The sequence below is a fragment of the Sciurus vulgaris genome (genome assembly GCF_902686455.1).
Source record: "Sciurus vulgaris genome assembly, chromosome: 7".
Lineage (NCBI taxonomy): Eukaryota > Metazoa > Chordata > Mammalia > Rodentia > Sciuridae > Sciurus > Sciurus vulgaris.
This window is the reverse complement of record NC_136467.1, coordinates 35662080-35681992: the sequence shown is the minus strand read 5'-3', so window position 1 is coordinate 35681992 and position 19913 is coordinate 35662080. Positions and strand designations below refer to the sequence as shown.

At 35.6% G+C, this 19913-nt stretch overlaps 1 protein-coding gene across 2 annotated transcripts in view; it reads right to left on the bottom strand.

The window, feature by feature from the left end:
- Window positions 1-2171: 2171 nt before the first annotated feature.
- Window positions 2172-19913, bottom strand: part of TMEM244 (transmembrane protein 244) — a 34595-nt gene continuing 16853 nt past the window's right edge. Inside the window, exons 2-6 of one of the 2 annotated variants that reach the window (XM_079146727.1) lie at window positions 18683-18768; window positions 14821-14894; window positions 10865-10990; window positions 9288-9332; window positions 2172-2415 (exon numbers count right to left, since the gene is read on the bottom strand). In XM_079146727.1, the coding sequence (XP_079002853.1) occupies window positions 2321-2415; window positions 9288-9332; window positions 10865-10990; window positions 14821-14894; window positions 18683-18768 (426 nt within the window). In that variant the 3' untranslated portion in view covers window positions 2172-2320. The remainder of the gene's footprint in view (window positions 2416-9287; window positions 9333-10864; window positions 10991-14820; window positions 14895-18682; window positions 18769-19913) is intronic. The other variant, XM_079146728.1, reaches the window with a different exon arrangement.

The window sequence follows — 19913 nt, the reverse complement described above, 5'->3', positions numbered from 1 at the left end:
ATTATTCTTGTGCTTAGAAGAAAAAATAAAGAGTAGGATTAACACAATAGTAATTACCTGAGCAGATGGATTTCTAATCCTAGAAATAAACATGCTAATTAAGCTGCACTACAGAATGACAAGATATTAAGATCCTCTGAGTCTGGAAATATTGTTATTCTAATTTACTAGTGATATTCAATTCTCATTATATTAAAAAATACTTAATCAACCAAATCTTTTTTAATTAACAAATTTATTTAGGCAGTTTTAACATTTCTGTAAATTTCTTCCATGGGTGTGAGTTGTACAGAGCACATTCCCTTATCAGTAGATTCATGGTTTATATGGTCTTTGCACTTCTAGAACAGGACTGAGTTCTATCTAATCTCTAACAAGATGCTTTCTTGTGTGCTGTCAGTAGGGTTTTAACTGGGGACTCAAAGATCATCATTAGGGAGTTTTCATAACTACCTATGTTGCCTTCCTTTAAAGATGAAAAAAGCTTATTAATAATTGAAATTCAGAGTTTCTTGATTGATCCAGATGAGTTACAGATTTTTTTTTTTTTTTTTTTTGTGGTGCTGGGGACTGAACCTAGGGCCTTGTGCTTGCAAGGTAAACACTCTACCAACTGAGCTATATGAGCTATATCCCCAGCCTGAGTTACAGATTTTGATACCTCCATGACCAAACATTTTGGAATAATTAACAGGAAGAACAGGAATAATAGATGGGACACAAATGGTCATGTGAGTGAATAATGAGAGAAAGAAGCAGAAGAGACAGTATCATTATTTTTGTACTTACAGTTTCCCAATAAGTTCAAATTTTCTAACCCAGTTACTGATCAATACAACATAGCTTTTGGAAGGTCATCTGAAATATATAAAATTGCACAGCACTTCTTTGTAGGTGAATGGATGTCTTTATGAAAGAAATGGATTTTTAGGGTAAAAAGTCTCATCAGGGAGAAAATTCTAAAAGATGGTCTAGTTTAGTTGCTAATTGTTTCCTCAAATGTCTAAGTATCAATGTGTGGGACTGTCCCTTTTTTGTATGTTCATATTATAGTATTATATCACCAGATAAGTTTAACTATATTGAAAGTGGTAAATATTTACCACAATTATATAAATTAACTTACCTCAGTTTAAATTCAAACTAATAAGTACTTACTGCATGACAATAATTTAAGAACTATCAAATAGAACTATACATACTCAAAAAAATATAATTCAAACCATTTAGATCCTTGCTACTCAAAGTGTGGTCCATAGACCTATAGTGCTAGCATTTCCTGGAAACTGTTTTAGAAGTACATGATCTTGAATTCCATCCTTTTCTGAACCAAAATCTGCACTGTAACAAGATCCCCAGACAAATCAAATGCACATTAAATTTTGAGAAGCACTTTGTTAGAAGACCACAGTCTGAAGAAAGAAATAGATACAGATGTTAAAAAAATCAGTAATTTCATAAGAAATGCTCTAACCCAGAATAAATAATGTGGGACAATAATAGAATCTAATTCTGGTTGCAAAGATTGGCAGCAGTTTTGAATCTTCCCTTTTCTGTGTTACACTTTCCATACTATCTACCAGCATTTTCTAAAATGTGTCACTGTTCAAATACATTGGAGAAACAGTACATAATGTGTATTATACGTAAATGTTTCTAAATCAGTGATCGATCAAAACAACAAAGGCCAGGTTGTGGCTCAGTGCACTTACCTAGTATGTGTGAGGCACTGGGTTCAATTTTCAGCACCACATTAAAAAAATAAAGATGTCGTGTCCATCTTCAGTTAAAATATTAAATAAAAGACATAGTTTTTGGAAGGGTACGAGGAATACATAATACTAGCATGATATTTGGTATTCATTTCTTTATCAAAGAAATGAATTCAGTAATTTCATAAATGATTTCATAAAGAAATGAATTTCTTTATCAAAGAAAAGAATTCATTTCTTTATCAAAGAAATGAATGACTTGTCAAAGATTCCTGGAATGTGCTGAAATAAGTAAGTTTTGTTCTACTTAAACCCAGGATTCACAAATATACTTAAACATGAAACTTTCCCCCCTTGTACAGCATTATTAATGTTCTTCATAACCTGTGTTCTAAGGAACACACTTTAGGAAACACTGCATTTTATAAGTTTGCAACACTTTGCTCTTAGATTGTTTATTAGAATTGTTCTGCTCTCCATTTAGTTCTCTTTTATTGTTATAAAGTATACAAAACAAATTCAACCTTGATTATAAACAAAAAGTAAAATTTAGCCCTGAAATATGTTACAGTATAGAAACTCTGAGGCAAATTAATCCATCTGTATTCTTAAAAATTATCCAGATCTGGATATATAAAGTTGTCTTTGAATAAACAGTATGCTAAAGTCTGGCCTCCACATATCATTGAAATTAAGCCGGATCCTGCAAGTAAACAAAACGAAAGTTTTGGTTAACTACCAGTAATGAATAATTCATAGGTAGGATTATGAATAAGAACAATTGCCATGACTTAAATAATATTCTTGTAACTGACATCGCATTTGAAATAGAGTAGTTTATAGATTCAGCTAAGAGAGGGGCGGTATATATTCCAAAGCTGATAAACTGTTAAAATTCAGAACTTCCTTTGGAGAGTATGTGCAGATCAATAGTAAGGAACTCAAACTCAGATGTTCAAAGACAATGAAGTCGAAGCACATGCCAAGGAATTCACAATTCCCAATTCTTTCTGTGGGTCAATGTGTGGTTAATTTGTATTGTTACTGTGTGTGTGTGTGTGTGTGTGTATACAAATTAAGGTATTTTCCCTCTAATTATAAGAGAAAGCATGCTTGCTAACTTTTAAGTATAGAAAAGATTTTCAAAACCAGAATTCTACCTCTCTGAGCTACTTAGTTTTATGAAAATGCCTTTAGTTCTGGTTTCATTGGCCCAGTGATTCTTGTTTGTTTTAAAATATTGATCCAACCAATATTGATCCAATTACAGAGCTTTCATAAATCTGTTGTTCCTTGTGTGGCAGTAGCAGCATAATGCCGTTGAAAAGGAGAGCTCCCTGAGGTAAGAATGCTGACAGGATTGCTAACTTCCTCTCAGAAAGACCCACGTCCAATGGAAGACCATGAGACAGCATTTTGAAGATGGCTAACCATTGGTCTCTTACATCTAATTTTTTTTTGCTCAAAGAACAACAAGGCTATGTCAGATGTCATGTGGTGCCTGTACTTGGAGTAATTCAACCCCGGTTACTGAAACTAAAATAGTCACTCCATCTAATCCTCTCGGCCATTCCATCATGTCTATGATGACTCTCCTTGCCATCCAGGTGGCCTCCGTCATGTGACTGCTTCAGCGAGGGCAGGGTAAATTGTCTGGTATTGCCTATATAATCCAAAGAGACAGGTTCTTAATTTTTAGAAAGAAAAGATAATTTCTTCTTATAGTTCAGGTAATATTTCTTTTAGAACCTTTTCCTAATATATTAAAAGTTTACATTTTTGAAGGACTCACACCAAAGAAAACATCAGTACTTTCTACATGTGTACTGGTGTACTGAACAAAACTGGAGAAAAATTCACATCCAAGACTGATGGGATGTGGAGAATTAAACACTCTGTGAAGGGACTGATGGTAACAGAAATTACACTGGAAGAGATAACTCAGTATTGTGGTTAATATCTGACTGAAGCTAAACAAGAAGCTTTTACTTGGTTATTTTTTGTACTAGAAATATGATCGATGGATTCATTTCAATCTGTGAGAAGAAAAAAAATAACTGAAGTATTTTCACTTCTTCTTGTACTACTCTAAAGACAGTGGTACCAGCCATGAAGAAAAGAGAATGTGTCACAAACATATGTCCAGTGTTTTACTCCCCATAATTTTAGAATGATAGTCTTTGAGCAGTCTTCTGGTTTAACTACCCGGTCCACACACAAAAAAATATTTTTATACCACCATTTTATATGTGTATGCTTATATTTACATTATATAAATATTTTATATAATATAAATAATATGATACAATAACGTTATACTATATAGTATTTGCATAAATATAAAATGACATACAACAAATAATGTGTTTGTTTTGGGTTCTTTTGGATTTATTTTAATTTTTTGATTTTTTAAATTTTCTGTTTCATTTTTTAACCCTCTCAGGGTAAAGATTAAACAGACTCTCTTGGTAGTCCACTGGAGTGTGTTCTCTGTCAGGAGCCCGAATATACTTATTACATGCCAAGAAAACCTCTGCTACTTCATTTCATCCCATTTAATTCTCTGCATGCCGACATAACAAATGCTTACTGACACTCTACTACCGGCTACTAGTACTGTGCCGGGGACTGAAGTTTTCTTATGAACATGGTAGCTTTTTAAATTTTATTTTAAATATTGAAAAATGAAATATAGCCATTCTATAATTTACTTTTCCAAAAGATAAGCAGCAGCCTTGTGCTATTTCCAACTGAGTTTAGACACAAATACTTTGACCTTTTGTATGCGTGTTCTTTCTATGTTACGTCTTACACGTTCACTTTGTTTGATGTGAAAACATCGTCATAGAACTAGAAAGCAATGGCGAAGTCCTTTCAGAACTTGTGATTCCACTTGATCTGTCTATATTCTCTTCAGTTTCCGTTTACCCTTTCCATTGCCTAAATGGTGGCTATTTCCCAAAATTTTTTAAGTTTTGCTATTTACCTGGTGTATTTTCTAACTTAGTGAATCTACTTATCCCAGAGGCAGCAACCACCACCCCCCTCCAGGTGTGAGAGCTCCAGGATTAATACTTAGGAGTATCTCTGGGTAGCAATCTAAGTCAGAAGAATATGCTAGTTACAGGGCCCACTTAGTGACTGCAGGAACCCTACCAAATCATCCAATTCAATAAACTTTGGTTTCCACATTTGCGGAATTAGAATATAATAGTTATCTCACAGAATTGTAATAAAAGTTAGTGAGATAAAAACAATGTGTCTGGTTCATATTAACTGATCAATAAATATAAGTATTATTAATATTGTTGGAGTCATTAAAATTGAGTGGCAAAGCCAGGCATGGTGTTGAAGGCCTATAATCACCACTATTCAGAAGGCTGAAGCAGAAGGATGGCAAGTAAGAGATCAACCTTGGCAATTTGGTGAGACCTCATCTCAAAAAAGGGCCAGAGATATAGCTCAGTGAGTGGTAAAGCAACCATGAGTAGTTCAATCCCCAGCACCACAGGGGTGGGGGAAGCACTTGAGAGGCATTACTAGAACATGCTTGGGTTTGTTTTCAAAACAGATTGAAGATATTAGACAAGACTAGTATTGCCAAATCAAGAAGAACAAAAAATTTAAATATTATATAATCTTTATATTTGGAAACCAAAGGCAACAGATTTATAAATAAATAGTTTCCATACTTGGCAAATATTGAAATCTGTTTAGAAGCATCCAGCCTTTCTTTATTAGCACAAATAAATAGTAATGTTGTAATGCTGCTTTTGCTTCCTAAATTTCTAATTATTACATAATATGATTAAGAAAGAATATAAATAAAATGGTATTGTAACAATCTCATTTCCTTTATCTTTGCTGTTTCTCATCTTGATTTCCTATTTCATAAAAGAATAATCTAAGGAAAACAACATTTAGATTGGATATTTATAACTAAGAATGAGCAAAATGTGGATGGCTGTTTTACTTCTAGGAAAGGATGTATCAGGACACAATAAGGGAGATTAGATGTAGATGCCTTGAAGAACTTCTCAATTTTAAGAACTGAAGTCATAAAATGTATTGACTTTGCTTCAAATTAGATATTATGTAAGAATTTTAAAAGTTCAGAATGTTCTCTGTATCACTGCTACTCAAAGTATATTCCTGAACCAGCAATGTCCTGCATTACCTGGGACCTACCAGGTAGAACCTCATGATGGGCACACGTGAGAAATTCTACGCTAGGTCACGATTCTAGGCCATTTGTATTAATAGGCGGCAAAAAGGGACAGAAGCTAATTGGCTTTTGTATATTTTTACGTTCTTTTTTTCTTTATATAAAAGCTATTTTCACACTTCACTACTTTCAATACATAGTCATTTTTAAATTCTCACTCTCTTCACTGTAATTTTGTCTTTAGATAGAACATATCTTGGGTCTTTTGTTTATCATGGAAGGATTTTATTTCATCGTCAAATCTGAAGGTAAGTTTTGCTGGGTATAAGATTCTTAGTTGGCATCCATTTTCTTTCAGGGCTTGAAAAATGTTGTTCCAGGCCCTTCTAGCTTTTAGGGTCTGGATTGAAAAATCTGCTGATATCTGTATTGGTTTCTCCCTGAATGTAATTTGGTTCTTTTCTCTCACAGCCTTTAAAATTCTGTCTTTATTTTGTATGTTAGGTATTTTCATTATAATGTGCCTTGGTGTGGGTCTGTTGTAATTTTGTGATTTGGAGTCCTATAAGCCTCTTGTACTTGATTTTCCATTTCATTCTTCAGATTTGGGAAATTTTCTGATATTATTTCATTGAATAGATTGTTCATTCCTTTGGTTTGTTTCTCTAAGCCTTCCTCAATCCCGATAATTCTTAAATTTGGCCTTTTCATGATATCCCATAATTCTTGTAGATTCTGTTCATGATTTCTTACCATCGTCTCTGTTTGGTCAACTTTGTTTTCAAGATTAACTATTTTGTCTTCAATATCTGAGGTTCTGTCTTCCAGGTGTTCTATCCTATTGGTTATGCTTTCTATGGAGTTTTTAATTTGGTTTATCGTTTCCTTCATTTCAAGGATTTGTTTGTTTTTTTTTTTCAATATCTCTAACTCTTTATTGAAATGATCTTTTGCTTCCTGTATTTGCTCTTTTAACTGTTGATTGGTGCGATCATTCAATGCCTGCATTTGCTCTTTCATCTCATCGTTTGCTTCCCTGATCATTTTAATTATGTACATTCTGAAGTCCCTTTTTGTCATTTCTTCTGCCATGCTGTCATTGGATTTTATTGATGTAACATCTAGATTTGTTTGGGGCATTTTCTTCTCTCGTTTTCTCAATTGTTCAGGTATCAGTGGATCACTGAGATATTGCAGATTTTCTCTATTGACTTATAATGTCCCTGAAGATTTCTAGTATATCACCTCCTAGCCTTGAGTAGCCTGAAGTCTTGGAGTGCTCCACAAGGAAGCTGCCTCTCTAGGGGTGGTGGCCTTCAGGTGGGGTATATTCCCTGCTAGTGGGCAGAGGCACCTCCACTTGTTGACCAATGGTCATCCAAAGGGGAACTAGGCTACGGGCTGAGGTAAGGCCTGTTTGGGCCTGTGTCTCTGGTTTTACTGTCTTTGTGGGAAAGCCTCGCCCGGCAGGGAAGACTCACCTGGTGAGCAGGTCTTGCTGGTCAGCTCCCGTCCTAGAAGTTCCCCTCAACCCACAAATACCGCCTGGGCTGGGCAGCCTTCCTCTGCAACGTTCCCAGGGGCCCGGACCTACCTCCTGGGCCTGGGAGCCTTGCCTTGCATGGAAGAGTCTCCTTAGGCTGCTCTTCCTCAGAGGAGAAGTGTCTCTCTGTGCGGCTCCTCCACCAAGAAGCCACCTAGGGTCCTGGGACCATGCTCTGCACCTAATCTTCTGGCTGTGCGGCCCCTCCTCCAAGCAGCTGCCTGGAGCCCTGGTGCCATTGCTCTGAGTCCAAGCAACTCGCTGAGCGCCTCCTCCTTCGAGTAGTCACCTGGAGCCGGGGCAGTTGTTGAGAGTCCCAGCGTTGCGCTGAGCGGCCTCCTCTGCAATGCTCCCAGTTGTCGGAGTTTACCGCTCCAGGGCCGGGGGGGGGGGGGGGGGGGGAAGGGGTGTCTCGTTGGGCAACTCTACTTCACAAAGTTCCCTGCAATCCGGGACTACCGCCCCATCTGGGATGCCTCCCCAATGGGAGAGACTCACCTGGCAGCTTTGAGTTGGTTCCAAGTTTCTCAAAACCTCGTCTTCTTGAATCCTGAGTCCTGGAGCAATGTGAAATGCAGCCACCCTTTAGTCCACCATATTGAAAACCCCTCTTGGGTCTTGACTATTTCGCTTGAATCATCCCATAGAAGGCAGGTCTCTCCAATGATGTATACATCAGTTTTGAGCTTCTTTGTCCCACTAAAAGTTCGACCTTTCGAGGATTTATGAGTGTTGAAAGAGGATTTATTTTAATAACTTGTGTCCAATAAGGAGTTAAAGGGAGCTGTGTCTCAGACATAAGAATAAACGAAGGATGGTTCCATGATGGAACATGAAGATCTGCACGAAGTGTCGAGTTCTGAGAACAGACTCCACATCAGAGAAGGAAAAAGGCAGAACTGCATAGTTTGTCCTCAGGCCTTGCGTGCACCGGGGTCTGCTTTTGGGTCTGCCAGCTGGCTCACTTGTACAGTCGAAGAGTTGAGGCACCTATGTGTGTGCGTGTGTGTGTGTGTGTGTGTGTGTGTGTGTGTGATCAAGAGTCTGTGGATTCCAATAAAAGGCAAAATGTGTCCTTGAAATGCTTTTTCAGAATAAGTAGATTGATTCTGGTTTCCCTACTTATAGTGGCTCAGTACTTACTACCTGCTGCGAGGGGAAAATAATGGAGAAAGAAAGGGAGAGAAAAATAGCGTAAGTCTGACTTGGAGGCAAGCTAAGGAAATCTACAGCTTAATGAAAATTTTGCCAGAGGTCTTTTGGGCTTTCATGTCCTTCCACTTTATATATTGCTCAATATATAAAGTAAAATCCATGTCGTTCCTTCATAAATTCAAATTTTATCTCAAGGAGAAGCTGAGTATAAGAAATTTCTTTTTCTTTTTTTTCTTTTCTGTTTTTTTTTTTTTTTTTTTTTTTTTTGTGACAGGGACTTGCTAAGTTGCTGAGGCTGACTCTGAACATGCCATCCTCTACCTCAACATCCTGAGCTGTGAGGATTACAGGTGTGTGCCACCGTGCCCGTCTAGGAAATTTTGTTTTATGTCTATGTACTGATCTACTTTTGGTCTCAAACACATACTAAGATGGCAGTACCTCTGCTGTGGATTGTTTTTAAGGTTGCCCCAAAAGTATATTTGGGCCAAAGAGGCAACCAGTAGAGTCCATCTTCAGTAAAACTGAGAGGTTTTTATTGACTTAAACATTATCATCATCATCATCATCATCATCATCATCATCATCATCATCATCTTAGGAAGAGAATAATATAATGAACTCTATGTCTAAATAATAAAATCTATTTTCTAAATTTACTCCAGTTAACATTGTACATTAGAGAATCTAAACTACAACAATTCCAATATACCTAAAGCAGCCCACCAATGTGATGTCAAGGGGAATTCCAACATGACTGCAACAGGGAAAAAAAATAAAATAAAATATAAATAAATAAATAGCTGTTGCATATTTTCAAAGCATGCCTTATTTTCTCAAAGAGAAAGTAATACTTATTTCTGTTTAGTCAAATCATACCCATATAACAAAGAAAAATTTTACCCACATTCGTGAAATCAGGTAGTCCTGAATTTGTTTTGAAGTCATGGTCTAAAAAGTCGTTTGTTAGGAATGCTTCTAAAAATGGTGCTCTGAATTGTCAAAGTCTCAGGTCAGCTCACAAAGTTGATTTGAAGTAGCCTGCAGCTGTCTCATTCTTGTTTAGGCATCAAATCCTCAATGCCTGGCTCTCTCTGGAATTATGAATCACTTTACTCTGAACTCAGTTCTGTCAAGCAATTATTTGTTAAGTATTTTCTGCATGCCATGTGTTAGACTATTAACTAATAACTTCTGCATCCAAAACCTATGGTTTATTTCAACCTTGAGGGGTGGACTACTTTATGCCCCCAAACAGATATCCTGTGGCTGTCTTGCAGGAAAACTTGAGCCCTAAAGTAAAACAGATAATCTGAAGTGGGGGGAGGGGATCAGTGATTCTCTGAGTTACTGGGGGGTCGGGGTTTGTGTCTGAGGAAATTGATGCTAGAGGATCAATATACTGGCATTCTCTAATAGCAGTGAAGCTGGGAAGTAGCAATTCATTTGGAAATTGTATGCTTCTAAGGGCACTAAAAATATGAGTGATTTAAATTGGTAGTAGCAATAATAAATACTGAATTCTACCTTGAGCTTGATATCACTCATACCTTGACTAGTATGTTTTTTCAAAAATAAATAAATACATAAATAAATAATGTTGGATAGTAAGAGAGAAAAAGTTAGACTGGAAGAATAAATTTTGAATGATCAGATAAATGGGTGGATAATGAGTTGCTGCTGCTATACTCTAGATGCCATTTCATACAATTTCATGACTTCATTGAAACTGTACCAGGTTCCCCACTTTTGTAGTGAAAAGAACTGATGGAAGAGATGTGACTTGTTGAAGACTACACTCCTAGCAAAAGGTAAAACTGAAATTACAATGCATTTTCTTCTGACTCTAAAGATCACAGGTACAGAGTAAAAACTTCTTAGAACTTGTATTTTTGTTAAAATAACCATTGTTGGCAAGCTCCCAGGCTTGCAAACAGTCTAGGGTTCCTTGTGTCCTACGTCCCAGTCTTTGGTCAATTTTTACCTGAATGAGGAATTAGGACGAAAAATATTCCTTACAGAGGGCAAACAGACCCTTTAATAGTGAATGGCAAGTTGAATGTGAAAAGAGAATTGGAAACATTTCAGTAGGGCTCCAAATCAGAAGATGGAGCTGTCAAAGCTCTCTAAGAAAGGTGGTAGGGGAACTGGGTGGGGAGAAGGAGGAGCAGAGGGAGGAACCTTCATCATCATAGGAGTTTATGTGTATAGCAAAGTTCTACTCTTAGAAGTGATTTAGAGACAACATCAGATTTAGTACATTTTCTGTTTCCATTCTATTTTGCTTACCAGTTGAAGTGATGGCAACATGAAGAATAGTTACTGAAATAGCGTAATCCCAAACCCACTCTTCCACAACTAGAACAAAAAGCAATCCACAAACAAAGTAGGTGACCTCTGTTGAGAATAAAAGAACTGCAAATAAAAGGAAGAATATCACTACTTGGAATTAGAGTGATTAACAGTTCTGAACTACAACTACGAATGAGAACATGAAAATGTATTCTGTTTTTGGTAAGGACTTTTGTGATATTCCTTCTCTTACCCAATCCTCAAATAGGGCTAACACATTCTATCTGTTAATCAAATTTAGACTTACAGAAAAATAGCTAAGAATATACAATTTGCTTCATATTCTTTGTACTTGGCATTTTAGAAGGTAAAATACCATAAAGAAAAGTTATGATATATGCTATACATGCTGATCTATTATTGTATTGCAAATCTCATTTCAAGAGACACTAAAAATTAATGAAATTAATGAAAAAATTTGTTCTGAATTATTAGAAATAAATTCTATATAGGAGTTTATTGAATTGTAACCTTTCTTTGGTACCACGCTGTGCCAAATTTAGAAATAAGCTCCTTTGTGTTTTTTGTAATAATTTGATTTGCTCAGATAGTCATATCTGGGACACATAACTGATCACCATGAATGAAAGAAAGCCTCATAAACGACAGGTGTGGGTGGAAACACTTCTAAATTCACCGGTTGTCACAGAGTGGTAGTTATTTACAGATCAGGACCACAAATCTCTAAGAGCCCCGAACACGAGAAGGGTCAAACTTTTGCCTCTTGTCTTTTATATTGCTCTTTAAAACTACATAGTTTCAAAGGAGAAATTCATCAAACTTTAAAGTGACAAGTATATGTGATATACCACCAAAGTCCCTTTGTAAATAATTCCACTTTCCATAAAAGTTACTTTTCTTTCCTTTTCAAACAGCAAATGATTGGTATGTTCATATAATTCAGGAACCAATAAATCTAGGCAGGAAAACTATATTTTTCAAAGCAGAAAATAAAATCATCACCTTATTTCCTATTGTGCAGAAGTAATTTATTAACCAGCAAACCAGAGATTGCCTAGTGGTTAAGCAAGACATCAAGCAAGCAAGTTCCAGGCACCATCTTTTTAAAGGCATCATGCTTGTTTCTCTTCAATTGTATTAACAGGTTTCAAAAGTCGAATGGAGAATTCATACTGACATTCTTTTGACCAATACTGATCAGTTCAGCATGTTATGCTCCCTAAAATCAAGGAAGGAGCTCTTTTGCCGTATCACAGTGACATCACCCCACCTGTCACCCTCTACTCCTTTCTCTAAACATGGTTCACAGAGCCTCCACATTACTATAAGAAAATAAAGATACCCTTTCTGTCAGCATTTAGGAATTTTTTAGGTTAACTAACAGCTCCTTGGAGATAGTAATTTTAGTCTTGCACAAGTTGTATTTGCATATATTGATAGAGAATATGCATGTAAACTTTGTTTATAATATGAAAGAAAGCATGGTTTAAAGGACACAGTACAGAATTTGAGGTAAGGATACCAGTAATCTGGTCTCATGTTTACGATTTAAGCGTTCTAAGCAAGGTTTTAACCTCTGGATCAATCTGTTTCCTTCCCCATAAATTGGAAATGGATTACTACCTTATCTACCTCAAAAAATTGTTGGAAGGTTTTTAGTTTAAAATGAAAGAACTTGATAAGCTATTCTCTGCCATGCAAAGGAAAGAATTAGAAATCAAAATAGTGTAACTGGGCAGTTCTAGTGTCCTTGCTCAAAGTGCTCTCCTGAGTGACAAAATTATCAAGAGAAAGAAACCTGAACCTAAATTCGAGCCTGAGGCTCAGAGATTCCTCTTATATTTTATCTCCAAGATGAAACAAGTAGTCTAGATTCTCAAAGCAAAAACCCTCAAGAGTCAGGGCACTTATCACCCGAAGCCCAAAATTAAAGATGTAATAGGCTAAGGTCTTATTGATATCTTTGTACAAATGTTCATGTTTCATAACAGAAAAAGCAATGTAAACTGAGCCAGACTTCCTGAGGATCTTCACTAATCTCTGCTATGTATAAACATAGCCTTCTCCAAAAAATTGGGACGTCCTGTCTTCATGGGCTGCCTCAAAGGCAAAGATTAAAGAAATAAAAGGAGTTTTAAATCTCTCCCTGTATCCAACACACACACATGGCCCACACTTGACTCTACTATAACTATTTCCTTATCATTTGAGGAGAGTCTTGATTTTAAAAAATGTTAATTTAGTCTTCAGTAGTGAAAAGCATGAAGAGAGGGTTAAGATAAAATGTTAGACCCCTTGTCTCTCCTCACAATAAGCATCTCTTGTTCTCACATATTTATTTGATATTCTAAATTGAATGAATAATGGCACCAAACAAGGCTCTTCATTTGAGGAGGATGTTTTAAAGTTTTTTTGTCTGAATTCAGTGACTTTTAACTGACCAAGTTTCCTATGCAAATCATATTTAAAATCTTGTTTCTTCAGGGAATAAAACAGGGTATTTTTCCTGATGACAGAGACTTGTTTATCATTTAATCCCTAGTCTTAATTAGCAAAGTTCATAATACATTGATATTCAATAAATATATGCTGAATTAATTTATAGAAATAATGGAATGGGGGAAGCAAGAAGTAGGGAAACAAATCAAAAAGCAATTATAATAACAGGCAGAAAATGTGGGGCTTATAATGATCACCTAAACTTATCACTATTTATAAAAAATAAAATAAAATAATATAATAAAAATAAAATCTGAATTCTTTGGCCTCGGGTAATCTTGAATATTTGCATATTTTCCCCAAGAAAAGATTATCCCATGGTTTTCTAATGAATTTTAATGTTTAAAGAATTGACAGTTCATCTTTTAAAAAGAGTAGGGAGAAATTTAACAGATTATTGAGAATATACATAGAAAGTAAGTTTGTGATTTACTTTTTCTTCCTTCTACTTATATTTTCTAAGCTATCATTAATGTGTATTATTTTATAATGGAAAATGACATTAAAATTTTACTTTAAAAATGGGACAAATTCACCATGAATACCCCTCAAATAAGTATGACATATATTCAATACAAATAGGTGTTTTCATTAACATACACATGGCTTATGAACATATGAGGTTTTAGCTAATTATAAATTCAGCAAAAATACTAAATTTAAAAGATAAGTTTTGTCTTACTTGGCATATTCTTTCTTACTGTTTTTCCTGTGCAGTGAATTATTTATATACTCTTATTTGTTAATTGACACATAGTAACTGCACATATTTATGGGGCACAGTGTAATATTTAAATACATGTATAGAATGTGTAATGGTCAGTTCAGGGTAACTGCTGCATCTAGCACCTGAGACATTATGATTTCTTTGTATGGGAACATTCCAAATCCTCTGTACTAGCTATTTTTCAATATTCAATTAGTTGTCAACCTTAGCTGTCTTCCTGTGCTCTCAAACATTTCCTCTGCAACAAATTCTATACTATTTTGGGAAGAAAAGTAAAACAAAACAGAAATGTGCAAGTAGAAAAATGAAAGTCCTCTGTCATCCCAGATGGGAGGTAACAGTCTGTTGTATAATTTTCCAGACTGGTACCATGCATTTTACCCTACTCCTCACAAATAAAATTACACTGTACAAACCCCTTTGTAGTCTTTATTTTCTATTCATATCTCAGGAACAAATTTTCCTACATCAGTATATTGTCATTCTTTTTTTCTTTAAAATATTTATTGCACACAACTTTACCCATAATACCAGGAAATAAAAATTCATAAATGAATTCTAATTCCTTTTCTTCACTTATGTCATCCTACCCTATGTCCTAGGAATAGCCATTTAAACATTTCCTGATGGTACTTTTCCTAATTAATTTTTGAAGTCAGAAATAATATACAGATGATGGATAAGGATTAGCATTTAAAATAATTACCTTTATAATTTGTGTCGTGCCATGAAGGATTTGTTTTGAAATCAAATGGTGCCAGGACATCCAGTTCATACACCCTGAGATGTTACAAAGGAAAATGTTTACTCTGGAGACAGTTCATAACTGCACATCACAGCTTTGCACACCACTATTCACATACGAGTATATGTCATTATATTTACTGAGGATGAGCACATTTAGAAACTTGTCAATTTGGATGGCCACCCACAAAATAATATTTTGTTCATGTTGTCTTCCTTGTCTAATTAAGTTCATTTAATCCACCAATGGACTTAATTGCCTTTGAAGACTCAGCTGTAATCTTGATGGTCCCTTCCACTGCATGTTTGAGGGGAGGGAACTCACACCTGGGAAGAGCAGGGTTCAGAAGCCATGAGACCTAGGTTCTAAACCTGGTGGTGTTTTTACTGTGAACTTGGACAAATCAGTTAACCTCTCAGGGCTTCAGTTTCTTAACTGTAAATTGAAGAGATAAATCTCTAAGATCCCTTCCTGTCTAAAACATGAGTCTATAAAATACATACTTGGACTTTCTACTGTGCCCAAGTTTATAATTATGTGCAGTTGGTCAACCAGTTAGCTGCCACCTGGAGTTTTAAGGTCCAGTTATTTCAAATTTCTCACCACTGACTCACGTTAACTACAAACTTTGAAATTTCATGCTCAGAGAGCCCTGAAGAGTCTTTCCTCTTCCCTGCTCCAGGCATTGTCTCATCATCTCCAGTGTCAGGCAGCACGTGAGACTGCGTGGAAGCCCTAGAAGCTTCCTCATTGAGTTCACCTGCAAGCATGCTGAATGACATTCTTTCTCTTGCACAATTCAGAATAATTATTTGGTGGTATTAATTTACATATTAAAATGGAGATTCCTTGTTTGCACAATGAAATTAAATTATATGAACACTCAGTTTGTAGGAAATGATTGACAAATATCCACAATCTATTTCAAGGCAATGAATGTGTTGGCAACCTAAATTTGTAGAGAAAAATTTCAGTCATCATGACACAAAAAATTACCTGAAAAATACCTCATACTTACGTAGAAATGATATCATTAAAAACGTGTATTATCTCATTTTGTCCTAATGATAATCCCTTTTTTGGATTATTATTTCCATTTAACAAAAGAAGACACCGAAATAAGAGAAACTCTATTGTTCAGTCAAAATGATTCAAGAAATTAGTAAGAACCCGTGCCAGAACACAATCTCTGACTTACAGTCCAAAGCTACTTCCTCTATATCTGGGAAAATATTTACATTGAATGTAGGTTTTCTCTAGGCTCATTCTAGTCCAAACCTGTTCTGATTCCATACATTCGATTGCCATGTATAACCAATTAAAACAAATATAAATAATTTTTTAAAAAACTTCATTTTCTTTCCATGACTCTCCTTAAAGGGATAAGAACCATCCTGCCTGATTCTATCTATTACATTTCACAATGGTGATAATTTTCAAGATGGAACATTTATTTTTTAAAGACAACAGTGAAAAAATACACTATTAAAATATCTTCAGAATCATATGATTATCTCAATAGATGCAGGAAAAGCATTTGACAAAATACATCACCCTTTCATGCTCAAAACACTAGAAAAACTAGGAATTGTAGGAACATGCCTCCCTCAACATTATAAAAGCTACATGTGCTAAATCCAAGGCCAACATCATTCTAAATGGAAAAAATTGAAAGTATTCCCTCTAAGAACTGGAACAAGACAAAGATGCCCTCTTTTACCACTTTTATTCAACATATCCTTGAAACTCTAGCCAGAACAATTAGAAGAAAGAAATTAAAGGGATATAAATAGGAAAAGAAGAACTCAAACTATCATTATTTGCCAATGACATGATTCTATATTTAGAAGATCCAAAAAATTCCACCAGAAAACTTCTAGAACTAATAAATGAACTCAGCAAAGTAGCAGAATATAAAATTAACACCCATAAATCAATTGCATTCCTATACATCAGTGATGAATCCACTGAAAGAGAAATTAGGAAAACTACCCCATTCACAATAGCCTAAAAAATAAATAAAATATTTGGGAATCAATCTAACAAAAGAGGTAAAAGACCTCTATAATGAAAAATACAGAACACTAAAGAAAGAAATTGAGGAAGACCTTAGAAGATGGAAAGAGCTCCCAAGGTCCTGGATAGGCATAATTAACATTGTCAAAATGGCCATACTACCAAAAGTGTTATACAGATTTAATGCAATTCCTATTAAAATCCCAATGGCATTCTTCATAGAAATAGCAAAATCAATCATGAAATTCATCTGAAAAAATTAGAGACCCAAAATAGCCAAAGCAAACCTTAGCAAGAAGAGTGAAGCAGGAGGCATCACAATACCAGACCTTAAACTATACTACAGAGCCATAGTAATAAAAGTGGCATAGCATTGGCACCAAAACAGACATGTAGATCAATGGTACAGAATAGAAGAAGATAGAGACAAACCCACATAAATACAGTTTTCTCATATTAGACAAAGGTGCCAAAAACATACATTGGAGGAAAGATAGCCTTTTCAACAAATGGTACTGGGGAAACTGGCAATCCATATGTAATAAAATGAAATTAAAACCCTATCTCTCACCCTGCACAAAAATCAACTCAAAAAAGTGGATCAGAGATTTAGGCACTACAATAGAGAACCTGTGCCTAATAGAAGCAAAAGTAGGCCCACATCTCCACTATGTCAGCTTAGGAACTGACTTCCTTAACAAGACCCCTAAAGAACAAGTAAAATCAAGAGTCAATAAATGGGATGGAATCAAACTAAAAAGCTTCTTTTTAGCAAAAGAAACAATGGAGAATGTGAAGAGAGAGCCTACAGAATGGGAGAATATCTTTACCACATTCACCTCAGATAGAACACTAATCTTTCCACTGTGGAAAGCAGTATGGAGATTCCTCAGAAAACTTGGAATGGAACCATCATTATCACACTCCTCTGTTTATATTCAAAGGACTTAAAATCAGGAGACAACAGTGAAACAGCCACATCAATGTTATAGCAGTTCAATTCACAATAGCTGTGAAATAACTATGGAACCAACCTAGGTGTCCTTCATCAGATGAATGGATAAAAAAAAATATGGTATAGATTCCCAATGGAATATTAATCAGCCTTAAAGAAGAACGAAATCATGGATCTGGAGAATATCATGCTAAGTGAAATAAATCAATCTCAAAGAACCCATGGCTGAATGTTTTCTCTGATATGTGGACACTAATTCACAATGGCAGTCGGGCTAGAGAAGAACAGAGGTACTTTGGATTAAACAGAGAGGAGTGAAAAACGAGGGGTATGGGGATAAGAAGGACAGCAGAATGAATCACATATATGATTATAAGACTGGAGTAATTCTACATCATGTACAACCAGATGAATGAAAAGTTATACTCCATTTATGTATGATATGTCAAAATGCATTCTACTGTCATGTATAACTAATTAGAACAAATAAAAAGGATTTTAAAAATGGTCCAAACTATAGTAGGGCCTGTCTCCTCAAACAGGAATACTGTTTCTCCCCTTCCTTCCTTCCTTCCTTCCTTCCTTCCTTCCCTCCCTCCCTCCCTCCCTCCCTCCCTCCTTCCTTCCTTCCTTCCTTCCTTCCTTCCTTCCTCCTTCCACATATTCTCAACAGTTGTAAACAAGTTTCCGACATTTAAAAACCATATTCCAATTACAACCATTTTAATAAATTGTTAAGCTAAAAAAAAAAAAACCCTCATTTTCTCATCCATAGAGATGTATCAAATATTAAATACCAACTCCTTTCATATTCAATATTAACTCTTTAATTACAGAGAACATGCTACTTACTGTAGTGTCAGGCAGCACATGCTCAGAGACACATAGTACACAGTGTAGAACAGGATGAGGCACGTGAGAAGGTTCTGTAGAACAACCTGTGGAGAAGACAAGCATGTGGTCCCAGAGCCTGCGCTGTCTCATGTGGTTGTCATTAGTGACTCTGACAAACAAAATATCATGAATGAATTCTACACAGGGCTGACCAGCCTTGTGTTGGATGGGGACCCATGAGGTGGGAAGGACTTCAAGGTGCACAATGAAAGTATCACTGACCAAACACGCTGGTATATTATACGTGCATTTGCACCAAGGATTAATGCAATACACAATTCCATGTCATTAACCTCCATCCACTAGAACAAACTCCCGAAATGCCAATATTTATATCTTCATTTGATAAAATTAGTCCAAATGTCAGCTACAATAATAATAAAAATAGGAGAACTGGTGGGAAATTTTGAAATGCAAAAAATCTACAGAATAATACAACGATTAGGTCTGCATGCAAGAATTTCCAGAGCAATTGGCTGAAACACAATAGATGATCCTGAAATGGACTCTTCCTCATCTGAGACTTAAGCACTGCAGATGAATGAGACCAGATGGATTCTTCAACAAAGGTGGTGTGAAAATTGTCTGATTTCTAAATGGGAAAAAATTCCATTAGATTTCGGTCTTGTGCCAGATACCACGATCAATTTTAAATGGATTAAATACTTAATGCCAAGGAAGAGGTTGGAAGAAAATATTTGCAACATATATGTCACAGGCAAAGGTTGATATATATAATATATAAACTCATACAAATAAAAAAGGTAAACAAACCAAGAGAAAAGTGAGCAAGTTATATAAATATATCAGTATTTCATGTGAAGAAACACTTAAAAAGTCAATAGATAATCAAGAGCATATTGAACTTCACTATTAATCTTGTAAAATATATTCTTATGAAGATAACAAAATGTCTGTATTTTGCATGGGAATTACTCAATTTATTTTGATCATTTTTGAACCTTTTTAAAAGTCGTTTTTGTTTAACCAACACTCTTAACACTTTAGGATGATTTACTGACTCTGAATGACCAATTCACCAAATTCACAAGTCCTTGAATGGCTTGGGGTGCAGAAGTTGCTCTCCACTAGAAGCAAGACAAGATCATTAGCACAGAGCACCCCACATCCAGGTGCCTGAATAAAACACATCACAGATTTACCAAGAATTTACTTCCTTCGACTACTT